Source organism: Astatotilapia calliptera, chromosome 8 (genome assembly GCF_900246225.1).
Source record: "Astatotilapia calliptera chromosome 8, fAstCal1.2, whole genome shotgun sequence".
Lineage (NCBI taxonomy): Eukaryota > Metazoa > Chordata > Actinopteri > Cichliformes > Cichlidae > Astatotilapia > Astatotilapia calliptera.
Window position 1 is genome coordinate 18,017,864 of NC_039309.1, and position 24,854 is coordinate 18,042,717.

At 42.3% G+C, this 24,854-nt stretch overlaps 2 protein-coding genes across 7 annotated transcripts; both read left to right on the top strand.

Annotated features, from left to right (window-relative positions):
* Positions 1-2,034: 2,034 nt before the first annotated feature.
* Positions 2,035-9,873, top strand: LOC113027619 (casein kinase I-like). Of its 3 annotated transcripts, none has more exons than XM_026177239.1 (11): positions 2,035-2,574; positions 3,869-3,966; positions 4,059-4,169; positions 4,569-4,717; positions 4,974-5,202; positions 5,399-5,569; positions 5,683-5,831; positions 5,912-6,110; positions 6,200-6,345; positions 7,419-7,484; positions 8,573-9,873. In XM_026177239.1, the coding sequence occupies exons 2-10, from the start codon at positions 3,891-3,893 to the stop codon at positions 7,449-7,451; spliced, it is 1,263 nt and encodes a 420-aa protein (XP_026033024.1). In that variant the 5' UTR covers positions 2,035-2,574; positions 3,869-3,890; the 3' UTR covers positions 7,452-7,484; positions 8,573-9,873. The 3 variants fall into 3 exon arrangements, with proteins under 3 accessions (XP_026033024.1, XP_026033022.1, XP_026033025.1); XM_026177237.1 differs by having other exon boundaries at positions 2,036-2,574; positions 8,570-9,873; XM_026177240.1 differs by lacking the exon at positions 2,035-2,574 and adding an exon at positions 2,736-2,818 and having other exon boundaries at positions 8,570-9,873.
* A 2,795-nt stretch (positions 9,874-12,668) lies between these two features.
* tmem184ba (transmembrane protein 184ba) lies at positions 12,669-23,147 on the top strand. 4 transcript variants are annotated; one of them, XM_026177243.1, is made up of 10 exons: positions 12,669-13,060; positions 13,151-13,193; positions 14,840-15,073; positions 16,275-16,440; positions 19,143-19,233; positions 19,819-19,986; positions 20,235-20,404; positions 20,494-20,688; positions 20,982-21,008; positions 21,587-23,147. In XM_026177243.1, exons 3-10 carry the CDS (start codon positions 14,840-14,842, stop codon positions 21,814-21,816), a joined length of 1,281 nt encoding a protein of 426 aa, XP_026033028.1. In that variant the 5' UTR covers positions 12,669-13,060; positions 13,151-13,193; the 3' UTR covers positions 21,817-23,147. The 4 variants fall into 4 exon arrangements, with proteins under 4 accessions (XP_026033028.1, XP_026033030.1, XP_026033029.1 ...); XM_026177245.1 differs by lacking the exon at positions 20,982-21,008; XM_026177244.1 differs by lacking the exon at positions 13,151-13,193.
* The last annotated feature ends 1,707 nt before the right edge of the window (positions 23,148-24,854 follow it).

A 24,854-nucleotide genomic window follows, 5' to 3' on the forward strand; every position in this document is an offset into this window, starting at 1 on the left:
TGTGTGTGTGTGTACACATTTTTGCGTGCTTGACTGGATGTTGTGATAGCTAAAAAGTTCAAAAACATTGGCACTATTGCATTTGTCTCCTAAGTTGTGTTTTTAGTCGCTTTTTGTTTCCGTTTATATATATTTTTCTTTTAAATGCAATAAGAGAATATTTTGTTTTTAAGACGAAGCAACCAACCGAAGGCATTTTTATTAAGATGCCACATCTTACCATACCAAGCTGAGCTGGAAACAGTGTTTTACAGACACGTTAAAGACATTTTATGTTTTACTGTGTTTCTTTTTATTATGTATCAGTTTAAATTAAGTCAGTCTTTATTATCACTCCTGTTCAGGATGTTTTCCTTTGTTTCAGATGTTACATAAAAGGAGAGGAAATTAATTTAAAGCAGAAAAGAACAAGATAATAAAGGTTGAATTGAAGCACTGTCTTTTTTTCACTTTGTGCCTCTGAGTAGTTTTCTTGAGAAGTCGAGGGTGGCATAGACTGTTATTTGTGCTTTCAGGATTTTGTTTTCTGAGTATTTTTGTCTACGATTTGATGAACTAAATTGATTTTCTCTGACATAGGAAGGAACATTTAAAGAAAAAAAAGGTCATGGTCACTGAACTCACAAAACATCTTTTGACTTAAATCATACGCCAGTTATGATCTCACTATCAAATGTCTTAATAGGATAAAATGAAGTGTTGACATTTCCAGGGGTGAAATGTCAGATGGCATCAAAATGTTGGGTCATTAGTCAACCCTGTAATCAAAACAATTCGATTTTAGCTATTTTTTCTTTAGCTAGATACTCAATTGATAAAATGAATCTTCAGTAAACAGGAATGTCAGCCTGATACTTTTATTTATTTTTTTTAATGTAGTAAATAAAATCTAAATGATAAAAACTGTGAAAACACTGGAATAGACACTTTATTTGTTAGATCTCCCTACTACTGGGTTGGATCCACTTTTACCTTCATAACTGCCGTAATTCTTCATGGCACAAATTCAACAAGGTGCTGGAAGCATTCCACAGATTTTGGTCCATATTATCATGATAGCACAGCTACTGAAGATTTGTCAGCTGCATATCCACGATTTCCCGTCACCTTCAAAGATGCTCCGTTGGATTGAAATCTGGTGAGTGGAGTACAGTCAACCAAATTGGTTAGAGGTGATCTGATGTGGTGCCTTATCCTGCTGGAAGTAGCCATCAGAAGATGGGTACACTGTAGATGGACACCACACCAGTGTGATCCACTGATACAAGCCAAAATGGGTTGATTCTTTCATGATGTTTACACTAAACTGACTCTCATGTCTGAATATTGAAGCAGAAATTGAGACTCACAACACCAGCTGTTTTCCAGTCTTTAGTTGTCCAGCTCTGATCGATCCCCTAGTCTTCCTGTTCCTAACTGACAGGAGTGGTACCTGGCGTGGTCTTTTGTGTGTATGTGTATTGCGCATTCAGAGATGCATGCATAGCATATGGTTATTTGAAATCTTTCTGCCTACCTTTGAGCTCAAAGTCTAGCCATTCTACCCTGACATCAACACAACATTGTCATCTAGAGAACTGCTGCTCGCTGGATATTTTCTTTTTTTCAGACCATGCTCTGTAAACCCTAGAGATCAGCAGTTTCTGAAACGCTCTGACCATCTTGCACCAAAGTCACTTTAACCTCCATCCTAATCCTCAGTTTAAAATTCAGCATGTCTTCATGACTAAATGCATTGACCTGCTGTCATTATTAGTTATTTGTGCTAACTGACAGGTGTACCTAATAAAGTACACATCTGACTTTCAATCATTAATTATTTACCTTTTATTTGGGCGGGTAAAATTGTGGGATCACAGAGCGAATGAGCAACTTAATATGCAAAAACATTTAATGGGAACACAAATAAATAAATAAATAAATAGGATAATTAATAGAAAACTGAATAATAGAAGTAACGGAAACGATATTTTATTATTAAGTTTTAATATTTTAATTTTTTTATTTATTTATTTATTTTTTAATCCTGGCAGCTTCGGTCCTCCATACACAGGCACATAGCTTACTCCAGCAGACGCAGGGCGGTGATCATCTTATACTTCTCTATTGTGCTTTAATTTTAGAGTCTGCTGAGAGCGAGGGGAGATCAGAGTGCAGCTGGTGGCATCAGGGCGCTTCATTCATGCCTGCAAGCAGCAGCTCTCAGCAGCCCTGCTGCTTTAAGACAATCCGGGCATCTCTGCAAGCCTGTGCATGACATCATTGATATTGTCAATGGTGTAGAGTGAGGGAGGGCTGGGTGTGAGGGGGAGACGGAGAGGAGCAGCCAAAGGAGAGAGGAAGAGGAGGACCTCGGTGTCTAGTTTCAGATTTTTTTTCCATTAAATAAACGTGACTCCACGGAGCTTCCTCTAGTCGCATCTCCACCTCCGGGTCGTCTCGGATTAGCTGGTCATTTTTTGGTCGACACTTCGGGTTTGGGTCACGCATCTCCGAGGCTATGAGCCGTCCGAAGCCGCATCGGTACGTCGCTGTCCAGGGTCCTGAGTGAGACGACGGACGACCACGAAGCCGGTGAGAAGGTGCAGGGATGGTGGTGAGGGTTTTCGGGGGGTGGGTGTATGTTGGCTGGCGAAGATGTCTGTGTGTGTGAGAGAGAGCGAGAGAGACGTGGAGGGGGGAGGGCTTGGGTTAGCCAAACAGAGTCCAGATAGTCGTGTTGGGGTGGGCGAGGGGGTGCGCTCGATCAGAGGTCCTGTGTGGAGGGTGCGGTTATGGGGAATTATTACCATATCTGATGGCCATCCAGACATGAACGGTATGTTGTTGTTTATTTGTTTGTTTGTTTGTATTTGTGGGGTTTTTGGGGTTTTTGTGCATGCACGGCCTTCCTCATTTGCTTTGTGATATCTGGGGCAACAGCACGCTGGGTGAAAATACCACGTCTCGCCTGTTTTTGCAGTCTCTTGCTGCAATAGTGGGTCCCAGTTTTGTAACGCTGGCAGCACAGCAGCAGCAGCAGCAGCAGCTCCTGGAAGGCTGAGAGAGAAAACGAGCTTGCTGGAAAGGGTTTGGCGGTGTGCAGCAGTGCACGGTGTGTATGTGGAGGTTCGTCTACAATGCAGTCAAGACTGAAAGGGGAAGGGGGGGGGGCGACTTAGTCAGCGATTAATGCGATGTCAGGCTGGCTTGTAAAAGCGTAACCTTTGTCGAAAAGCCCCCTCCAACATCTCACACTTTCATGTCCTCATTTCAGGGCTGTGCACACAGTTAGGGCCAGGATGAGGAAAACATGACTCATTCAAATTTTGTGAGGGGACCCCGGTGAGAAATAGCAAGTTTATGCAAATCACTTGTACACAGGATCAAGACTCCTTTAAAGTGCTTTGGGAAGAGTGTGTGTGTGTGTGTGAGATTTCCCCCCCACCCCCTGCAGTTCTTAATAAATCATGTTACACAACTACAGGCTCTGTTCTTCTTCACTCTCACCTTGTTTTTTTTGCTCCATGCAGTTTATAAATACTTTATTGGCCTACATTGTTGCCTGGAATTTACTGTCAACCATCCTCGGCACACGTCAGGAGCAGGGGTGTTTCATTAGGTCGTGTCTCTTTGACGCTTTGGCCACATGTGTGCCACAGTTTCCCTCCTGGCTCCAGAGATTCAACTCGGGCTGCACTACGTCATTGTACTTTGCTCAGGCTTACAGTTCTGTTTCCCTTCACTGATACAGCAGCCTAAGGCCTAACCGCTTGTACTCTAAAGTCTGCAGTCTTTTCACCAGTGTCCTTTCACTCTATTGATCACCGGTGACTGATGACAGCTTTGTGCGTGTGTGTGTCTGTGTGATTCTGTCGAACCGTTCCAGCAAGTTGAAGAGCTCAGGAGCCATGGAGTTGAGGGTGGGGAACAAGTACCGCCTTGGGAGGAAGATAGGGAGTGGATCCTTTGGAGATATTTATCTCGGTGAGTATCTAAGCAAGTAGTGCCAATTGCCATCAGTTTTGGGGTTTTGTAGACTTAAGTTCTTCTGATCTAACCTCTGTTTCTCTCATCAGGGTCAAACATTGCTACAGGAGAGGAAGTAGCCATTAAACTGGAATGTGTGAAGACCAAACATCCACAGCTCCACATCGAGAGCAAATTCTACAAAATGATGCAGGGTGGAGGTACAGAGAAATATTTCAGGGTCTCTTTGAAAGCTTTACTACCGGTCTGCTGAGATGTAGTAAATAGTTTTAGGGTCATTAAGGAGTATTTAGGGCTGCTGAGAGCTATCAACCATGATTGCAAAGAGATTATGGTGAATTTGAAAGACATTTCAGGGCACACAAAGGCATTGAAACTCAAGTTATCTTTGACTGAAATGCAATTAATGAGCATTTGAGTGTCTTTATGGTCACTAGGAGTAATGATCATCCTGCTGCACTAAGCTGGTGATAACACAGTGACGGACATAAGATAAATAACTTGAAGCTTTATTTATGTGCAGAGGTTGATATATGAGTGAGAATCTTTACTCCAAATGATTCGGTTTCCTAACATTTCTGCTCCTTCTCACACCACAGTGGGAATCCCGGCTATCAAGTGGTGTGGAGCGGAAGGCGACTACAACGTCATGGTGATGGAGCTGCTGGGTCCCAGTCTGGAGGACCTGTTCAACTTCTGCTCCCGCAAGTTCAGCCTGAAGACAGTCCTGCTGCTGGCAGACCAGATGGTGAGACCGACTGGCCACAAAAAGCCTAACAGCTCATCAGGGCTTCTTTTTTTCCACCTTGCACCCTATCATCTGTAGTAACTAATCACGTTAAGAGCTCAAATGAGAGCTTCTGTGTACTTTGTCAGAATTTCATACCATTTTTAAAACACTTCCTCAAGACTGAGACTCGTCCGTTTACCTTCATGAAAGGAAATTTTTGTTAACTGTGCCTCAGCATACAAGATAACTAGTGACCCCCTTTGTCTGTCTTCAGATCAGCAGAATCGAGTACATCCACTCCAAGAACTTTATCCACAGAGACGTGAAGCCCGATAACTTCCTGATGGGGCTCGGGAAGAAGGGAAACCTGGTCTACATCATCGATTTTGGCCTGGCCAAGAAATACCGTGACGCCCGGACACACCAGCACATCCCTTACCGTGAGAATAAAAACCTAACCGGCACCGCTCGCTACGCCTCCATTAACACCCATCTGGGCATCGGTAAGGCAGCGGAGACGGCCTGCGTATCTGTCTTGTTGTGTGTGTTCTGCGGACCCCAATATGATTTTTCTGATTCCTTTTTATTAATTGTGACATGATTCTCAGAGCTGTAGCTTTTTCCTTTCTTTCCCTACATTTGCTGCTGTTTCATTCTCTTCTCTCTTTTCGTCCCTTTGCTCCGTCTTTTTCTCCACAGAGCAGTCGAGACGTGATGACCTGGAGTCTCTGGGCTATGTTCTCATGTACTTCAACCTGGGCTCTCTGCCATGGCAAGGACTCAAGGCTGCCACCAAGCGGCAGAAGTATGAACGTATCAGTGAGAAGAAAATGTCCACCCCTATCGAGGTGCTGTGCAAAGGTTACCCATGTGAGTAGCTGTTAGAGTGGTGTTCTTGAGTGCAGTAAAGAGGTTTTTGCAGTTTTTCTGTCAGACTGTTCATCTGACTTTGCTCTAAATCTTCTGTCTCCTATGTTTCCCAGCTGAGTTCTCCACGTATCTGAACCTGTGTCGCTCCCTACGGTTTGATGACAAGCCAGACTACTCTTATCTAAGGCAGCTCTTCAGGAACCTTTTCCACCGACAAGGCTTCTCCTACGACTATGTCTTTGACTGGAACATGCTGAAGTTTGTGCGTGTCGCACTTGGACTTGGAAGATTTATCCCTTTTCTAGCAGACTTTCTCATCTATGCTATTCCTTTGTGTCTCAGGGGGCGGGCAGGACAACAGACGATGGCGAAAGGGAGAGGAGAGAGGGGAAAGATGGAGAGGAAAGACCAGGAGGAGGCCAAAGAGGAGCGGGAGGTCGAGCTTTGCCGCCGGGTCCAAACCCTTCTGCAGCCAACAGAGTGAGGAACGAGGCAGACGCTGCTCCTCCTAACCCAGCTACGCGTGGGGTCCAGCAGTCAGGTTAGGGTGTTGCTTTCTTCTGGGTGTTGGAGGGCAGCAGCAGAGTTCAGGTTTTCATTTTAAGTGTGTGTTTCTATGTGCTCACACAGGTAATCGCTCTCCTCAGGCTGGGAGAGCAGAGCGAGCTGAGCGAGAGAGGAAGGTGGCCATGAGGCTTCATCGCGGGGCCCCGGCTAATGTCTCCTCCTCCGATCTCACTGCACGCCTCGACCAATCACGCATCACCACATCACAGGTAGGAAGATTAGCACTGTGTCTTTCTATACACTCAGGACTGGTGATGGATATTCAGACATCACCTCACATGCAGCAGATGGCTGCCCCTCCTCGAGCCTGGTTCTGCTGGAGGTTTCTTCCTGTTAAAAGGGAGTTTTTCATTCTCACTGTCACCAAGTGCTTTCTCATAAGGGGCGGTCTGATTGTTGGGGTTTTCTCTGTATTATTGTAGGGTTTATACCTCGTCATCTAAAGTGCTTTGAGCTGGCTGTTGTTGTGATTTGGTGCTATATAAATATAACTTAATACAGTAAACTAAGACAGAGAACCTTACATGTTATGCAGGCATGTTTAGCACACAGGAACTACAAGGAACTTTATGAAACTTGACCACAAATAATCTGCAGCAGGTGTCACTCTTTGCTCTTTTGAAACAATTTTTTTTCCTTATTTCTTCTTTTTGGTGGAGAAAGTGGATGAGAAGAGTTTGCACTAACTTAGATTACTGCATTTTCTCATTATACTTGGCACTCTGCTCTAACTAGTGATGCATATCTGAAATACTGGAAGCAGGAAAATAGTCATCATTAATCTACTTATAATTACCACCAAAACATGCATACGAAGAGTTTTTGTTACTGTGGAGCTTAAAGTCAAATATGATATGAAGGCAGACTAATTCTCCAAGGCCTTCCTTCAGTGCCTACATCCTGTAGCAGTGACAGCAGACAAACTGAATGACCACTCTGAGCTCTTTAAAGATTCTTACATGAACCAAACCTGAAATTCAAATGGATAAAATATGACTTTGTTCACTGACTGAATATTTTATAATGTACCTACATATAAAACAAGGAACTTAATTGTCCAGACTATCCTATGATCTTGACAGGTAATAAGTAGGCACTTCAGGTTTTTTTCAGTGTCTGTCCTTTGTTTGCTGCAGTGAATAAAATGATCCAAACTCTATGAAGGCCGTCTGCTTAAATTAAACTCGAAGACGGCTCGCGTAGTTTAGGCGTAGAAAGTCTCTTTTCTTTATTTTTTAGCTTTTGCCTTGTTTTAATCATCTCGTTTTCCCTCCTTACTCAGGTCAGTGTGCCATTTGAACATCTGGCAAAGTGAGTTCCTTCTCCCTGGCCTGCAAGTCAGTGGCAGGTGAGGACATGTCTGACACATACTCACACAGACAGCGTTTCTTTTATTTAAAAAAAAAAAAAATCCTTGCTTTTGAGCTGTACAAGCTCCCATCCCCATCAAAGGGATAGTGTAGTTTGAAAATAGATTGTCACGAGTCACCCTACACGCTCACACGATACCAACTTGTCAAAAGAGTGCAGCCACACTGTAAAACGTACCCTGGTTTTCTGGTCTTCATTAAGATACAGGCAGGTGCTGCAGTATTCTCCCGAGCAATAGCTGTCACCACTAAGACACTATCAACAAAACATCAGCGCTGATATAGGAAGAGAAGAAGTCAAACCTGGAGTCAAAGACATTGCACAGTCTGTTGTTTTCTACTCCTGTGGAATCTGTCAATGAGCTTCTGCACTGATTTGGCATCAAAATAGCAGTAAAAACAGACACAGCTGTGCACTCCAAGTTAAAAATTGAAAGATGCATGACCAACCAGAATCAGCACAGACAATGTGACATCAGTTTCGTCACAGATTCGTCACACAGCACCATGCTACGGGGTGAACGGCAAGCATAAATGGGTGGATGGATGGAGTCGGCCACCTTCTGGTCAATTAAAAAGATTGCAGCTGTTGTTTTTTTTTAAACTAACTTCAGTTTTCAGTCCTGTAAACCAGATCCATCTTTTATATACAGTGTATGGGTGCAGCAGGGTGCGAGGGAAGTAGTAAAACTGCTCAGAGGGAAAAATGCACAAAGATGACACAAATAAATTTGATGACTTGTTTTATGGCACTGCTCTATGACATCCCAGTTGACTTTATAAATGCAGGAAAGGGTAACATAAGACATTTGTCATTAAATTTCTTTTAAAATTGAAATGCTGCAAAAGCAGACTTAATATATTTACTCTAAACAGAATTTAAGTAGTATTAATGGTAGCAGTAGCGCAGTACAACAGCACTTAGCAGGCATATAAACGGGTGGACTACAATTTGACTAAGGCTACAAAACAGAAGCAGCACAGAGTGATCAGCTGAAAATCTTCATCTTTTAAAGACTAACATTTTCCTGTTTTGTTCTTCTTTTTTTCTCTTGCGGTTCAGCAGCTGCAGGGTATCAAATACCCCTTACTTTTCAAATGGATGAATGAAAACATGAGTGTCTGCAGGAGGAGAAAGCATTACAGGCCCTTAAAGGGGGATCGATCGTCCGTGTGTCTGTCAGTATGCGGTGTGAGCATGCCCAGTGTTAAAGCTTGCTGAGATGATGGAAAACCAGTGGGACAGACGAACTCTAGCCTGGAACCGTTTGATACTGCTTTTCAGAGAGTGTTGCCGGACGGGGGTCGACTCGGTCAATTCAGAGGCTCAACTCAACTCGCATAAAATAAACCATCGAAGTGCACAAAATGGACTAAGTCAATTATTTTGTGGTTTACACCTGTGATAAAATCAACAACTATCAATCTGCTAATGTTTGAGAGCTACATCTGCTGCTTGTGGTATTCTTTATTATTAATAGATATCTTTAAAAAATAAAAAAAAGGAAACATGGAGACAAATGCAAAACAAAAGTGTATCCAGGCCTACGAGAGGCGAGCCAGGCGATTGCTTTAACGTGGACCACCGAGAGGAACAGAGGAAGGGGATAAATGGGAGCGAGGCTGCTTTTCGTCAGTAAACGTGTCTGTCTGTGTTATTGTCCTAATCGTTCGTTTTGCCTTCAGCTTTGCTTTAGAGAGCCAGAAGAAAGGAAAGCTAGTTGTGAGGAAGAGGGAGGCTGTAAAACCTGTTAGGAGTTCCTATTTTTCAGCACATTTGTTACAGTCTTACCTAAGGAAGACTGAAAACATTACTGAATGTGAAAAGTGCAAAAAGACTGCCACGAGCAGAGATCGGGATATAACGTGGATTGTATGATATGATGAAGCCTTAGTCCAGCTTGCAACTCCAGGCATGAAGAGACTCGAGAAAGTTGTAAGATCTTGGTGGTGAGCAAGTCTGGTGTTACATTTGTATTTTTCTTTACTTTGGCTTTTGTCCCATTTTATATGACATGTAAAATGTGTACATACTTTTGCCAGAATGTGACAGATTGTTTAAAGACGGAGCTGGAGAGAAGAGTACCTCCTGACACACCTGGGACAGAAAGTGAAACTTTACCGGAAACCTTTAGAGTCTGCCTCGCGTTTGTTTTGGTTTGCACTGAGGCAGGCAATGACAGAAAGGTTCTTGTTATAATATAAAATGTACTCATCGGTATTTTAACCCAGGCCTGTCAGGATGGATGGAGGTCTCTGATTAGAGGATGATGACTGATGTCCTGTACATTTCTTTACCATGCTTCAACTTTATTAATATGATATTTGTGTATATTTTCTGATTCAATAAAAAATATACACACCTTATACAAACTTCTAATGATATCTTTCTCTTGATGGAAACATACTTAAATATTCATATTCATAACTGATCGCAGAATACAAATGCTGTACAAAAGTCTAAAGATTTCTTTAAAATTTACTTCCAGTAGTTCCTTTATCTGACCAGAGAAGTGTTATCTGTTTTTAAGCTACTTAATGCTGATACGTGAATCATTTAAGTATAAATTAGGCACAAGACTTGAACCAATTTGAAACTGGAATTTGAACTTGAAGAATACTCAAAGCATGCCAAAGATAACACAGTTTGATAGGCATAAAATAGTATTCCTGCACGAATAAAGTGATTCCAGAAAACCTGTGTGTGGTGTACAATATTCAAATGCCATCTTTTTAAGAAATAGGAAAGAATATAGCAAAGACTTGACACAGAACCTGAGAGATCCATCTGGCCCTTCAGTTGATCCATCTGCTGTTCACTGAAGCCTCATCAGAAATGGTCTCAATGGAAGGGTGGGTGTCGAGAAGTTGCTCTTAAGCAAGAGAAACAGGGAGAAAAAGACTGTTATTCCGAATTGCACAAAAATTGGAATGAAAATCAGTGGCAACAGGTCTGCCAAACAGTGTGGAACCAGAACAAAAGACAGCCAACATCATCCAAAGAACAGCTTTGAATGTGATGATTTGTAGCTACTCGGGTTGGTTGCTACAATGCCTGAGAGGAAAATCCCAGTTTTGGAGAGGCTGGTAAGTTTAAAGTTGTCCTGCCATCTGGGTGGGGACCTGTTGTTATTTGCTTCACCAGGTCCTCATGGAGTGCAGTTAGCATCATTAGCTAGTAAGCCTGGATCATGTCAGGTCTGGGTGCTGTCCAGCTCTGTGACTCGTCTTTGAATGTCTGCTTTTGTGATGTTGACTGGCTCTTTTTTGTCGTGGTCTGCTCTCAGGGCCAATTATTTATTTATTTGATGCGTCTTTCTTTGAGATGCCCTTTCAATATTACTCTAGGGCAGGGGTGTCCAACTCCAGGCCTCAAGGGCCGGTGTCCTACATTTTTTAGATCTCACCCTGGGTCTACACACCTGAATCAAATGATTAGTTCATAACAGGAGAACTTCAAGACATGTTGAGGAGGTAATTTAGCCATTTAAATCAGCTGCGTTGGATCAAGGACACATCTAAAACCTGCAGGACACCGGCCCTTGAGGCCTGGAGTTGGACACTACTACTCTAGGGGGTTCTGTCCTTCCAGCTGGGACTACACCCTGGATGTGTCTTTGGAGAACAGGACATTTATTCTTTTGGGCTCTGCTTCTCTGATTTATTTTTCATAGAGCCAGAGCTATAGGCCATTTCTAGTGGCTCAGTTTTGGACATCTTGTTGTACTTCTTATCCATCTAAGCCCTGTCTCTTGTAAGACCTTTCGGCACCGCTTGTGCCCAGCTAACATCCTCCCGGGCTTCCAGGCTTACAAAAGACCAAAATAATCCACAGAGTGCTGACTTTCGTGGACTCTCCTCCATAGCCACCTGGTCATTTTTTTGGAGGTGAAGGCTGTAAAAGTTAAGCACCCATGACATCACCAGAGGCTCTTTGGAACACTGTCGAATCATGTTGGGATAACACAGGTTGTCAGCTTCTACATAAAGTTATTATTAAAACAAAAGGAAAGTGTACCAGACAATAAATATCACGTTTTTTTGTAGCTAATATTATCACTCGTTTCTATTCAACATGACAGATGTCCCCTATGGTCTTAGACGTTTGAACAACACTGTTTATATTGTCTCTTATAAAATGATTCAGAGCTGGAGCCTATTCCAGCTGTCACTTGGAGAGAGGCATGGTACAGAGTTCTGGGCCTCTCTAGTTCTGGGTCTTTGATTGTTTTGGACCTGTGCATCTTGCTTGTTTACTGTTTTGAGGGTTTTTAGCTTTTCCTTTTTTGTGTCTTGTCCTTAGTGTCTCCTGTGGAAGTCTTCCTCATCTCAGTTATGTCTCCCTTACTTGTTTCCATGCTCTTCTCTCTGTGTTTCATCCTTAATTGTCTCCCCAGTCTGTCATGTATATCCATGTTTGTGTAGCTCCGTCTAAATGTCAAGCTTGCGTGAAAATTAAGCATGCTAGCCCCACATCAACACTTACTGGCCCCTTCTTTTTGCTCTACTTCCAGGTCTAATTCTTAGCTTTTGTACTCATTTCGTAATAAAGAAGACAGGAATTACTGTAGATGAAAAGTAATGTTGGCAGTCAAAATAAACTTGAGGACTTCAGCCAGACCTTCTGTGTTACCAAATGAATGTTGTTAAAATTCCCAAATTCCCAGGCCTTGGTAATGAAGGTCTATGACGGGGTGTCAAATGTGGAAATAATAACCTGTAGGGTGCCATTTTGAAAATATTTGTTTATTTATTGAACTTTTTTTTTTTTAGATTATATTAATGGTACTGCGATGAAAGTGTTTTTTAATAACTGCTAACTGGTGCACTTAAATGGTAACTCACTAGCCATTACTAATGCAGTTAGTTAGACGTGTGCTTTTTCTGCTATGAAAAGCCGACAAAGGTCTGAAAAAGTAAAATAAAGGCGTTACACAGTATCCGTTTCCCACACATCGACTACACAGTTTGGACAGGAAGTTGTAAACGAATAATGAATCATTCACTGAATTTGCGGGAGCACCTTTGTTTGTGCAGCACCCACACTCTCACTGCTGCTGGTCTCTGGACCGCGCAAGCTCAGTGTTAAGTAGGCAGACCGCGCCCCTTTCCGGGTAATTAAAAGGTAGGTGATTGGCTGCGTTGGCTCGTCCTCGCGGAGTAGGCGGGGCTGTGTGATCTGCAGTTAATCCGACAGGGATTGGACTGGAGCTGGAGCTTGAGCGCAGACAGGGGATCGGAGGAGAGTGACAGGTTTTGCTGCACTAACTTCTGAAACACCGACAAAACTAGGTGGACGCTAGGTGTTATAAATAGATAGGAGCAACAGAAAGATAGAGTAGAAGTTGTGTAACATGACAGACAAACTTTAGAGGTGAGTTTTTGGGGTGAGACGCTGAGGGGTTAACGGCGCGGTCCACCGACGACTCAACATGGATGTCCGGGGAGCAACGGTGCTGCTTTGAGAAGGAATTAAGGCCGTTTGTGGGTTATTTCTAGCCGAAGATTTTTTTGTGTGTGTGTGACGGAGCTGAGGACGGATTTAAATAAGCGGGTGAGTCTAGACTTTAAAACAAACTAGAAAACTTCAATTGTTACTTCATTGCTAGCATAATAAAAGTCTGTGTCTGTTTCACGCTTACAGTTCAAGTTCAGCTGTGGATTGTTGTAGCTAACATTTAGCAAAGGTGAGTCTTTTTAAATAAAAGCTTGTTGAAATGAATATTTTTCTTATTTCAACTTTATAATTCATTCACTTTGAATAAATCACAGCAACATAATAAATGATTACTGGAGTAACTGAAAGGCATACACACACAGAGTTTTAGCGTCTTTTTGTTTTTGAACTGTTTGTGTTGTTGTTGCTTGTACGCCTGCTGATCCAGTCTGGCTACCATTAATGATAAGCCCACCCCGTCTGCCCCCCATTGCCCCTTTCCATCTGTTACTTTGTTTTCCTGACTGCCTGCCTCTCCCTATATTATTCCCTTGTGCGTGTGAGACTGCATAGACTGACCTTTTATTTATTTCCCCCCTTTCAAATGAGACACAAAGATGGCCCTCTGCTTCAGCAGAGCATCTTTTCACTGTGCCTGTTATTATATGTGTGGCTGCTGATGCCTTCACTTCTTCTTGTTGACATATGCTGATCCCCTGCAAACCAATACAAATGGCCTGCTGTCACACACATACACACAGATCTTAGCCACCAAAGAAACGCCTATAAGTAGCCTAATTTTATCAACCCACTAAATTCAGTTGTTACACTTTAATGTCATTTATTTTAAGAAAGTAAATGGAAGGACTGCTGATGTGTGTGTGTGTGTGTGTGTGTGTGTGTGTGTGTGTGTGTGTGTGGGAGGAGGGGGTGTCATTATGTCAGCTTGTGTGCTGTTTGTTTCATGTGCTGCTCTGACAGACAGCATGATTAGTGAGACTGAAGGTTACCATCTCTCGCTCACAATCAGTTTCCACTTATAGCACTCACGCCTGCTCTTTTTATTTATTGTCCCTGGTTCTGTCAACAGTGAGGTGACAACTGTCTGTCAGTGAGCAAGAACACGGACACCCCGAGAACATTCCCATTGTTTGTCACAGTCAGCGAGGAGCTGTCCCCATCATCAGGAGCTGTTGATAGGGCCGCTTGACTTAAAATCTTTTGTCTCTATCTAAATTTCCTCTGGCTGAAAGTGGTTCTTGTTCAGCTCACTGATCATACATGAAGAAAATGCACCCTAAGGTGTGACATTATAAACTTTAACAAATTATTTTAGGCCCATTCGGTGTTGTTATAAAGTCCAGGGTCCACATCATCAGGATTTTATTCTGAGTGTGCGGTTACATTGCAGAGAAATGCAGAAACTAAAAACAATTGTCTTTAAACGTCATGTTTTGCTGCTAGTCTTTCTGTTCAAAAAGCATTTTCTTATGTTTTGAGCCGTAAAAGGCCTGAATGGATGATACCTGACGGCTTTGCTGTCTGTTAGCTTAAAAACCAGAGTTAAAATGTTGCTGTTAGACATTGTTTTACATTGAGTTGAATGTGGGTGCCCATGAGCAAACAGTCCACACACATTCTTTACTCAGAGTGAAGATATTTTGACCTAGAGTTTGTCTGCATTTATTCTGAAATCTCCTCTTATCACAGATTACACATTACACTGATAACACGACATCGACATTTCAGGTCGATGATTACTGGTGACTCTTCATACTTCATGGATTAGATCACAGTGTGATCACTGTTGGAGAAGTGTTTTGACATCTCTGATGTGCCTTTTATTCTTTCCAGTTTGTGATGTGAATGTTTTACCAGTGTCTACGTCACTTCCAGATGTTAAAACTGTGGAGGCGAGACGTGCCACTCTCAGAGAGGCTGGGGGAGGACTCTCCGCTTGTTCCGGCACCTGGCCCCCCACCCACGGCAGCTCCGATGGGCCCCAATATTTCATGGCTTCCTGATGCCCCTCTTCTCAGCTCGGATCCGCCTATCTTTCTGATGACTCCAGCGACGCAGGCGGTGTCTGGCTTCTTTGTCTGGACTGCACTAATCCTCACCTGTCACCAGGTAACAGCCTCCTGGTGTAGACTTTATATAAAAGATGACCTTCTCAGGTTTTAAATTTTACCTGTCATATTTGATTTCTGGAACTTGCAGGGGCCATATTTTGATTTCACGTGAGGGTGGAGTGCTTATTTATCACCTAAGCTAGCAATAGCAGGCTTAGATCAGTAAGCTGCACCCAGACACTGTAGAGATACTTTGCAGATACTCAGTTAGCTAATAATTAGTGCTAAGTAACAGACTAATAATGTTAAAGTTTCATTTACAAAAAAAGGAGAACAGACATCTTGGATATCAAGTATTCAATATTATTTATACAAAAACAGTTATGACTTTGAGAGCTTGCAAGATATAAGACACCAGCTGCATGTGTCAGCTTCCAAATTGACCACAATAGTTGAAGCCTTAATAAAGTTTAAAAAGGTGAGTTATATAACAAAAAATATCTCAGTACTTTTTATAAGAATGTTAATTGTCTATAGAGATGAAGACCGTTATTGCACCAGGTTGTGAGCAGGTCCTTAATGGTGCAAAGTTGGGATCCAATCACAGGTGGCCATTATGGGGACTGCAGCTTTTGGCACTTGCACATTGGCTCAGCACTTATCTCTATGGGCTCCTGCTTGTTTCCCAGTAGCATCAAGAGAGATATGTGTGCTGTTCAGTTCTACTTTTACTATAATATATTGTGCTCTGCTGGAAGTGCATGTGTTGGTGTTTGACCGAGCAGACGGTCTGTTGTGATGGATGTGCTCACGAAAAAGACAGACAGGTGTGTTTGTTTAATGCGCAGGTGATGTGATCCAGCAAACATGCTCAGGCCGAGAGAAGTTGCCGGGGAACATCCCGCGGCAGGTGTTTGTGACACAGAGCATGAATACACACACACAGATACTTTAAAACGTTGAAAGGGGTTTATAAAATCACATTCCTGTGAGTTGAGCTCAGGGGATGTATTGATTAGTGAGGTCAGTCACATGGACCAACTCACAAGATAGAAAAAAGGCATAAATGACTTATAATAAAAAAATCTGAATGGAGGATCTACACAACGGCAGATGATGCTCATAAAACCTCTGCTCCATCCTGAGTTGTAAGGACTCTGTGCTCACTTCCTGTGAAATCCTCCATGCCCATTAAAGTAGACTTGTGAGTCATTGTAAAAACCTGCCAGTGTTCAGAAAGTCTCTTCCTTCTCTCCTAGATCTACATGCACCTGCGTTTCTACAGCTCGCCCAGGGAGCAGCGCCATATCGTACGGATCCTCTTCATCGTTCCCATCTATGCCTTTGACTCCTGGCTCAGCCTCCTGTTCTTCACCAATGACCAGTACTATGTTTACTTTGACACCGTCAGAGACTGCTATGAAGGTGAGGACGTGCTGTTGATTTTATCTCATCAATGTCAAGCTAAAACTCTGAGCTCCCATGACCCACTAGGTCATTTGTATCCCATTAACAGAACTCTCTGATTTAAATCCTTTTCACGTCTTTGCAGGCAGCTTTTCCAGTTGAGTTGCTGAAACACATTGTGGTCTGATTAGAGTGGAAATGAATAGTCTGCTCTGTCATCCTTAACAGATTATCTACCACTACAAGTCAATACTTATTTTGTAAAGGACCCTCTCACACTTATTAGATTCTTGCCTTTTCTGCATTATATTTTGGCTCTGTCTCAGCCATTTTGATTTGGGCATAATTCTCTGGTTGGAATTATAAAACTGGCTCTGAGAGGAAACACGACTCCAATCTCAGTAGAGACAGGATGAGTTTAATCACTAAAAATGGATTTAATAAAAAATCTGGGCTCTTTTTGTCTTTTTGGTTAACGGAGATGGTGGGTTGGCGGCTTCTCGGCCAATGGTGACTCAAACAAAACACATTCCAACCGACATGTTGTATCCTGCGCTATTAAAGTCAGGAATTGGCAGAAGATGGTGAAAGGAAGTCGACTGCCTCCACCCCTCAGTCTCTGAGTTTAGTTGTCACGATAAAGCTAAAAATGATCGTCTTATTGTGACGCTGGGCTCACGTGTCGTGTCCTGTGTTGGCGAACCGATGACGTCACATGCTTTTGAATGTGAGCTGAAGGGAATCGCTATGTTTGGTTCTGCTTTTGGCAGGAAGCGTTATGTTCGTCATATTGCTTTGTCATACATATGGCTCACCTCCTCCGTCTCCGCGCTCTTGCCCAAGTCTTCACTCCCTTTTTCATTTCTCTTCATCCTCTCATCAGCCGTCATCTTCCTATAATGCCGCTGAGTCCTTTTCCTCGGCGAGGACCGACTTGTTGCATGGCAACCACGCTCACAAATCTCCCTCATCAACCAGATTGGCTGCATCAGATAATGAGTTTACCTCAACCAAACTTGCTGCAAACTTGCTCCTACTGTTCTCACTGTATGTAGGCCTACTGTATCACCGTGGCAACTGGCGCTTGCAGGCGGGAGTCCTTGGGGAAAAGTGAAAGAACATAATGGTAAACAGCCAAGACACAAGGAGAGCTGCTGGAAGCAGATGAACCAGTTCTCATCACTCAGCTCTGTGGACGAGCTTTTTGTGTTTGGCATGTGTGGCATCTTATTACCTGAGTACTGTCTGACAGACATCTGACGTCAGATAGAAGGCAGTGGGAAAGTTGTAGAGAGGGTTTGGGTGGAGTTTAAAAACAGAGCAAGAAAATATGCAGAAATAACACAGCTGCAAAGAGCTGATGAACTATAGTCACTGTCAGCAGTACAGAGACTTCTGTGCTATGGCACGATGCTTGCATGTGCATAGTGCTTTTGTGAACCTCCCATGCACAAACATGACACACACCCAGGATATGTTACATTTTCACACTTTACAATGAACTGATGCACAGTCACTACCCTCCTTTATTTGGATTCTGTTTAATTCATTTTCATCTTATGCATTTAGTTCACAAAAGTTATCCAAGAGCGGATTTACCTTGCATGCATTCAAACACACCCCTGCGAGAGTGCGCGTATGCACGCGGGACTGGAAGGTCCTCGGGGGTTAACGGGATTAGCACGGTTGTGTTTTTTTATGAGCCTCCTGATCTGGAACACCTTCTCACTGAAGCAGCACAGAGGAGAGAAAATAGGTGGCTGAAGACTTATTAGCTAATGAAAGAAATACAACTTTAGTTAATTCTTTGGATATTAAAATTGAAGGTCAAGTCTTGTCAGATTACGTGAATTATGTCCATGTGTTTTTGCATTGAGTAGAGCAGCACTAGATTTGATTTGGACATAAGTAGCTGTTGCTTTCTAATACTAAATATAAGCATGCTTGTGATTGTGTGTGAAGGTCATGCTTTAGTACAGATTTATAAACAGCTGGTTTCCCTTTTGTTACAGTGAAATATTATTATGCCTTATGTCCCTATGACAGTATAAAAATTATTTCATATAATTACCTCATGTGTGGTCAGCTGTTGTTTTTGAGCTGCGCCTCAGTTTGAATTGTGCTGTATATTTCCGTCCGCATGATAAAACAAATGTGACAGGAAGTGATGTGTTTGTTATTGTGTGACTGCTGGGAGGTCTGTGAGTAATCGAGTGAGTTACTGCTGTATTTTTTTCAGTCTGCTATAAAAATATGGGCTATTTTCTGACAATTTGAACCCAGTGTTGTGAAATGTTTAGTTGTTTATATACATGTAAAACAAATGGAGACAATTCTGTAACCAAACATGTTTAGAAAGTCTTAATATGTTTGTTGTGACATTAACAGTTTCAGTGAACAGGCTCCAGTCACAGAGGACAACACAGACTTAGAAAATCAATTGTAAAATTGATTGAATGATTGCTCATTTCCATTTAGCTGCGGTCCTTAGAATTCCTGGTATTGTGCATGTTGGTTCACTGTCACGCTGTCATGGCTTCTGGGAGACTTGAATGTGTCAATGAAGCCATCATTTATTTCAAGTTTCCTACAGTGGTCTGAAAAAAGCTTTTCCAGAAACACCATTTACAGTAAGCAACGATCAAATAACAAACCAAAACTATCACATATGTAGCGATTATAATCAAATCAGCTCTTTTTCTCCCCCTGTGTCTCTTCAGCATTTGTTATTTACAACTTCCTGAGTCTGTGTTACGAATACTTGGGAGGAGAAAGCGCCATCATGGCTGAGATCAGAGGAAAACCGATAGAGTAAGTTCAGCCTAAAAGGCCTTTAAATTGAACTCGTTATGCTTTCCTTTTGTTCTGCTGGTGTGAACTTGTATTAAACATGGGCAGAGTTTAAAATAATCAGGTCTGTTTTTACAAATAATCCCTTTAAGTCCCTAAAAGCTCAGGCTTCAGACTCTAAATGCTGTATTTCAGATGTTGATGTTTTTTACTGCTGTGTATGAGGAGCAGCCAATCAGCAGAAAGTTGTCCTGCAACAGCTTGTTCAGCCAGACAGTTAACAGACGGGCGCCACCGAGGCTGCTCTAGTCAAGTCCAAGAATGAAATTATGCAGCTGAAAAACACCTTTCAAAAAAAAAATTAATGGATTAACTTTAATTTAACCAGGAAGTGAAACTGGTGAGAACATGCAGTCTGCACACAGAAAGGATTTAGCCGGACCTCGTCTTCCTGTGAGGCGACAGTGCTAACCACTGAGCCACCCATGGTGTAGCCATAATAAGTCCGCTTTAAACAGTATTTGTTTTCATGGCATGGACTCTTTTTAAAAAATACAAACTATTGCTCAACATGTTTTCCTTTTTCCTGATGTTTGGTTCCATCAGGTCCAGCTGTATGTATGGTACCTGCTGTCTGAGGGGAAAGGCCTACTCCATTGGCTTCTTGCGATTTTGCAAGCAGGCCACTTTGCAATTCTGTGTGGTCAAACCGCTCATGGCTGTCATCACCGTCATCCTGCAGGCCTACGGCAAATACAAGGATGGAGACTTTAAGTAAGTGCTGCAGACAGGAAGGTTGCTGGTGGTGAACTTGGTGGTGTATATCTGTGAGAATCCAGGCGTTTTCACACGTTTCACAGCTTCCACAAAATGAGGATTACCACTTTAATTTCTAGATTAATTGAACGCTTCAGACTTTCATCTCTAATGGGAGCTTCCAATAATCACAAAAGGTAGTCAGAACTAACCCCAAACACAAACCAGCACCATTAATGCAGTTTTATCTGACCTTCACTCTGCAGTGTTGCCAGCGGTTACCTGTACGTGACCATCATCTACAATATCTCCGTCAGCTTGTCGCTGTACGCCCTCTTCCTGTTCTACTTCGCCACCAGGGAGCTGCTGAGCCCTTACAGCCCCATGCTCAAGTTTTTCATGGTCAAGTCGGTCATCTTCCTCTCCTTCTGGCAGGGTAGGTCAGCGTGGCAAAAGACGCCACACGACGTTTGTTATGAAAACAGGTGGAGTGACAGCTTCCTGTGCTTATTTATTTGTGGTCAGGCATGCTGCTGGCCATCCTGGAGAAATGCGGTGCCATCCCTCAGATCAACTCAGTGGAAGTGTCCGTCGGTGAGGGTACGGTCGCCGCCGGTTACCAGAACTTCATCATATGCATCGAGATGTTTTTCGCGGCACTGGCTCTGCGGCACGCTTTCACATACAGCGTGTACAAGGACAAAAGTCTCGATTTAACAGGTGAGAAGGAAGGCGAGGGAAGAAGGGAGGAAGGAAACAGCGGGGTTTAACACATCTGTCGTAAATGTTTACCGTCTTAAAAAAGAATTCAAAAAGTCTTTCACTTCGTGTCTGTCCTCCATCTCATTTCCTTTTGTTTCAATGCATCTTTTTTTTTTTTTTTTACTACTTCCTTAAGTTTTTGTTTTCGCCTTTATTTTTCACCTCCTGATATCCCACTTGTCGTTTTCTACTTGTCTGTTTCTACATATCTATCTTCTTTTTTATCTTCTCCTCTCTGCTGCACTCTAAAGGACCTGTTCCTACATATGGACAGTTTGGTAGGTTGAACACCGCCCTTGTGCGTTTTCACACTGCTGCTATTTCTATTTTGATTTATTAAGCTGCATTAAGCCAGCAGTTTCTGTTCTCTCTCTCTTTTATTTTTAAAATCTCATATTTCAATTCAGTTTTGGTTCTTGTGCTGACATTTCCTAAAGCAACCCCCCCAACCTTTCTCCCTTTATGCAGTTCTCCCTGTTTTACTTCCCTTTAAATCACTCTGAACCCCCTTTTCTTGCCTCCTCTCTAAATCTCATCCACTGCCCTTGTACAATTGCTCCCCCCCCTTTCCCCCACTCATTCCTTCTTTTTACATCCTTTAAATCACTGATGCCCTTTTCCTTTTTCTCAGAGACTATCCCCTTGTCTTAAATCTCTTTCTGTTTTTGACTCTTTTATCTCTCTTCCTTTCCCTTCTCTCTCTCTCCCTGTGCTTAAACATTATAAATCCACTTTCTTTTGATGTTTAGCCTCCCACCGTCCTTCCTTTTCTTTTTTTTTCCACTTGCATCCAGTCTCTCTATTTTTCACCCCAGCTTTTGGCCTCTAACCCTCCTTTTTTATGGCTCTCCCGCAGGCCGCTGCGCCCCCATGAAGAGCATCTCCAGCAGCCTGAAGGAGACAATGAACCCGGGCGACATGGTCCAGGACGCCATCCACAACTTCTCCCCGGCCTACCAGCAGTACACCCAGCAGTCCACGCTGGAGCAGGGGGCGCCACCGCCAGTCTCCCGCGCCCACAGTGCTGTCAGCGGCCGCGGGGACACAGAGAAAACGCTGCTGCTCAGCTCAGACGATGAATTCTAGAGCGGACCAAGTCAAAAGCGGGCAAAACTTGACATCAGTCTGATGTCAAAACAGCTGATGGTACTCTGCTCTCTGCAGCCGATCCCCCTCAGTATACGAATCAGTAGTTGCTTGTTTGTTTTCGTTTCCCCTGTTTTGCGACTGATCAAAAAATGCAGGGGCCCGCCTTTCCCAAGGGTCACAAGTGGGAACACGGTTGAGTTGTGAGTCATACTTTCAGATAATGACTCATAGCTTTGGAACAAAAACTGAAAAAAAGCTGAATTTCTTTTTTTTCTCCCTCTCTCTTTTTTATGCACAGTCCTGTTTCCCCTTCCTTGTGTTTAGCAGCGGAGCTGTAAACTTTATAGGTGTTGCTATTTATTTGTTCAGATTCACATTCTGATCTTTGGCAGTGTTTACCAAGGTTTCTTCTTTGGACATGATTCATAAACTTGAAAGAATATTTAGTCAAGACATTGACTGGTTGGTCAAAGCGCTTTAAAGCAGTTTTCAGTGTTGTGGAGGTCTTCGTATGGGGGTGAGAGACCCTGGGCAGCAGTTGGTGATGCATTTAAAGGGAAAGCATGTCAAAAACAGGAGTTAGTAAGCACAACACATGGATCAATGTTGTTATTGATATTGCAGAGGGGGAGGCAGAGCAGCTCATAGATTACAGAGTGCATCTGCGGCCGACTTGTGTAATTGGAGCGTTATTTGAATGGCCGGGATTAAAGCTTGTGTTTCACTCTGATAGTAAGACCTCTCCAGGCCACAATGTAGGTTAAATGAGGAGAAAACAGAAGAGGAATTTAGGCTAAAGCTAACTTTAGATGCCTTTTCTCGTTACTTTGTCGAAGCTGGGCGTGCTGTAGTTCACGTTCAGAGGCGAACAGAAGTTTCAATTCTACTCTTAGTTAGGTGTTGTGCTTTGATTTTTGAAAACAGGATAAGTTTGAATTTGATAAAAAAGATCTGGCAACTAAGGCAAGGAGTGTGTGGGCAGCTGCCTGTGTGGCAGTTATTTTTGCAGGGATTTAATAAAACATTTTAGCGTGTGCCTACACAGCTGTTAAATGACAGTACATCATTCTGAGTGCTGTCAAAACCTTAATGGACATCATGCCTCCAGCTGAAGCATTATTGAGCCAACCTACAACTCTCATCTCATCAGATATCAGTATTGTGATTAGTTTATCTTTCTTCAGCTTGACCACATGTGGGTCGTAGGTCGTAAACATTGTTGTTGTTGTTGTTGACATTACTGAGTTTCTTTGAGTTGGATTCGCTTTTATTCTTCCAGTCAGTCTTTTTTTTAAATTTTTTGGTGTAAGTTTACCGCAGTCTAAGCTGTTTTTTTTTTTGTTTTTTTTGTTTTTTTTTATTTATTTGTAACTGGATTTCTTGAGTCATCTGAATGACTCACAAGAACCTGCCAACATTTTTTTAGTTCTACTTTCACTGCTTTGCTGTAGCTCTGTCTCAACACCAGGGGGCCACAGGGAGCGCGTTTGGAGCCAGTTGTAGGTCATAAACATACAGTCAGAGCTTGAAGCATATTTAAAAATTTTAAATGCACCAAGAAAATGTTTGTCACTTTTTTAATGTCTTCTTAGGACTGTCTTCTATTTTCATTGGAAAGCAGAAATGTGTCCCATGTTCAGACAGTGCTTACGTTTTTTTTTTTTCCCTTCTTTTTCTTATTTTGTGCTTCTGCCTGAGACATTATTAGTTCTAAATAGGAGAGAAGCCACGTGTGCGTGCAGGAGCAGCCTCTTATTTATAGACACTTTAAAAACGGGGTTATTTTTAGCGATGATGAAACTGAGGTCGCACTGCAGCTCCTACTGACAGGTTGCTTGCGTGGCATTAAATTAACTCTCAGTTTAAAAGCAAAGCAGACAGTATGCTGATTTGCACTCTGTGTCATAATTCACCCTTGTACTCCTCATCTTTGTCTGCAGCCATGCTGTTTGCTGCAGTGTGAGTTGTTCTTATGTGGGGAAAAAAATGTTTGTTGTAGACTAATGTTGCACATAAAGTACATGAAAATATTAAGTGCTATCTACAGGAGTAAATGTATGTCTAAATAATCATATATACTGTATAGATTGATCACAGGAGAAACAAAGGCCTATTTTTTTTACAACTTTTGTTTCAATATGTTTTTTTTGTTTCTAGTTCTTTGTATAATGTATAATGCTGCTCACAATGCTTCTGTGTCACATTAGATGGAAAACCATGAAGACAAAAATAAAGATATTTACTGTTGTTTTTTGTCTAATTCACATTATTTTCCTCTAATATGCATTAAAATGACATGTATGTGTCATATGTTGCCAAGGAAGGGTTAATGAAAATGTTAATGAGTTGCATGTTATGAAATTGTGTTTTTGGAGATTAACACATTAAAACTAGTTAATGTGCTAACTAGTCATCTGCTAGAAAGGAAGCTATTTGCCCTGCGATGCTAATTGTCTTAAAATAAAATGAGCTAGGACAACAAAGTAAATGGTCTTTGGCAACAAACATATTACACATAGATGACCTCCAGCTTCAATTCACTTTTCTTTTTAGATCACTGCTTCCTGTAACAATTAAGACTTTACAATATCAGAGAACGCCACCTACCCGATGATCCACCTTTGTATGCTACTCCCTCCCCTTATGTAGTAATTGCATAAAAATATATTTGGAGTGATAAGTGCAAAGAATAAGCTTTATCTATGTGCAGCTGCATAACTAAGGGACGACACTGGGTCACATGATCCACTCTAACTATCATCATTGTCATAAAGAAAACTTTTCCACCTTACCTCAGAGGTAGACAAGGTCTTGTGGTCTTTGACCTAAACTGGAAGATATTTCGTACATGGACAGGATCCTGAAAGCTCTGCCTCCCATTATATTTCTAGAGACTCTAGGAAACACAAGTAAGCCAGCAGACTGATAGAAAACATCTCCACACTTACCACAGAGTACTAGATGTCATTTATATTAAAAACAGCCTCCAAACACCAGGAGAAATAGCCCTGCGAGTCACAGTCAGGGATTTATCA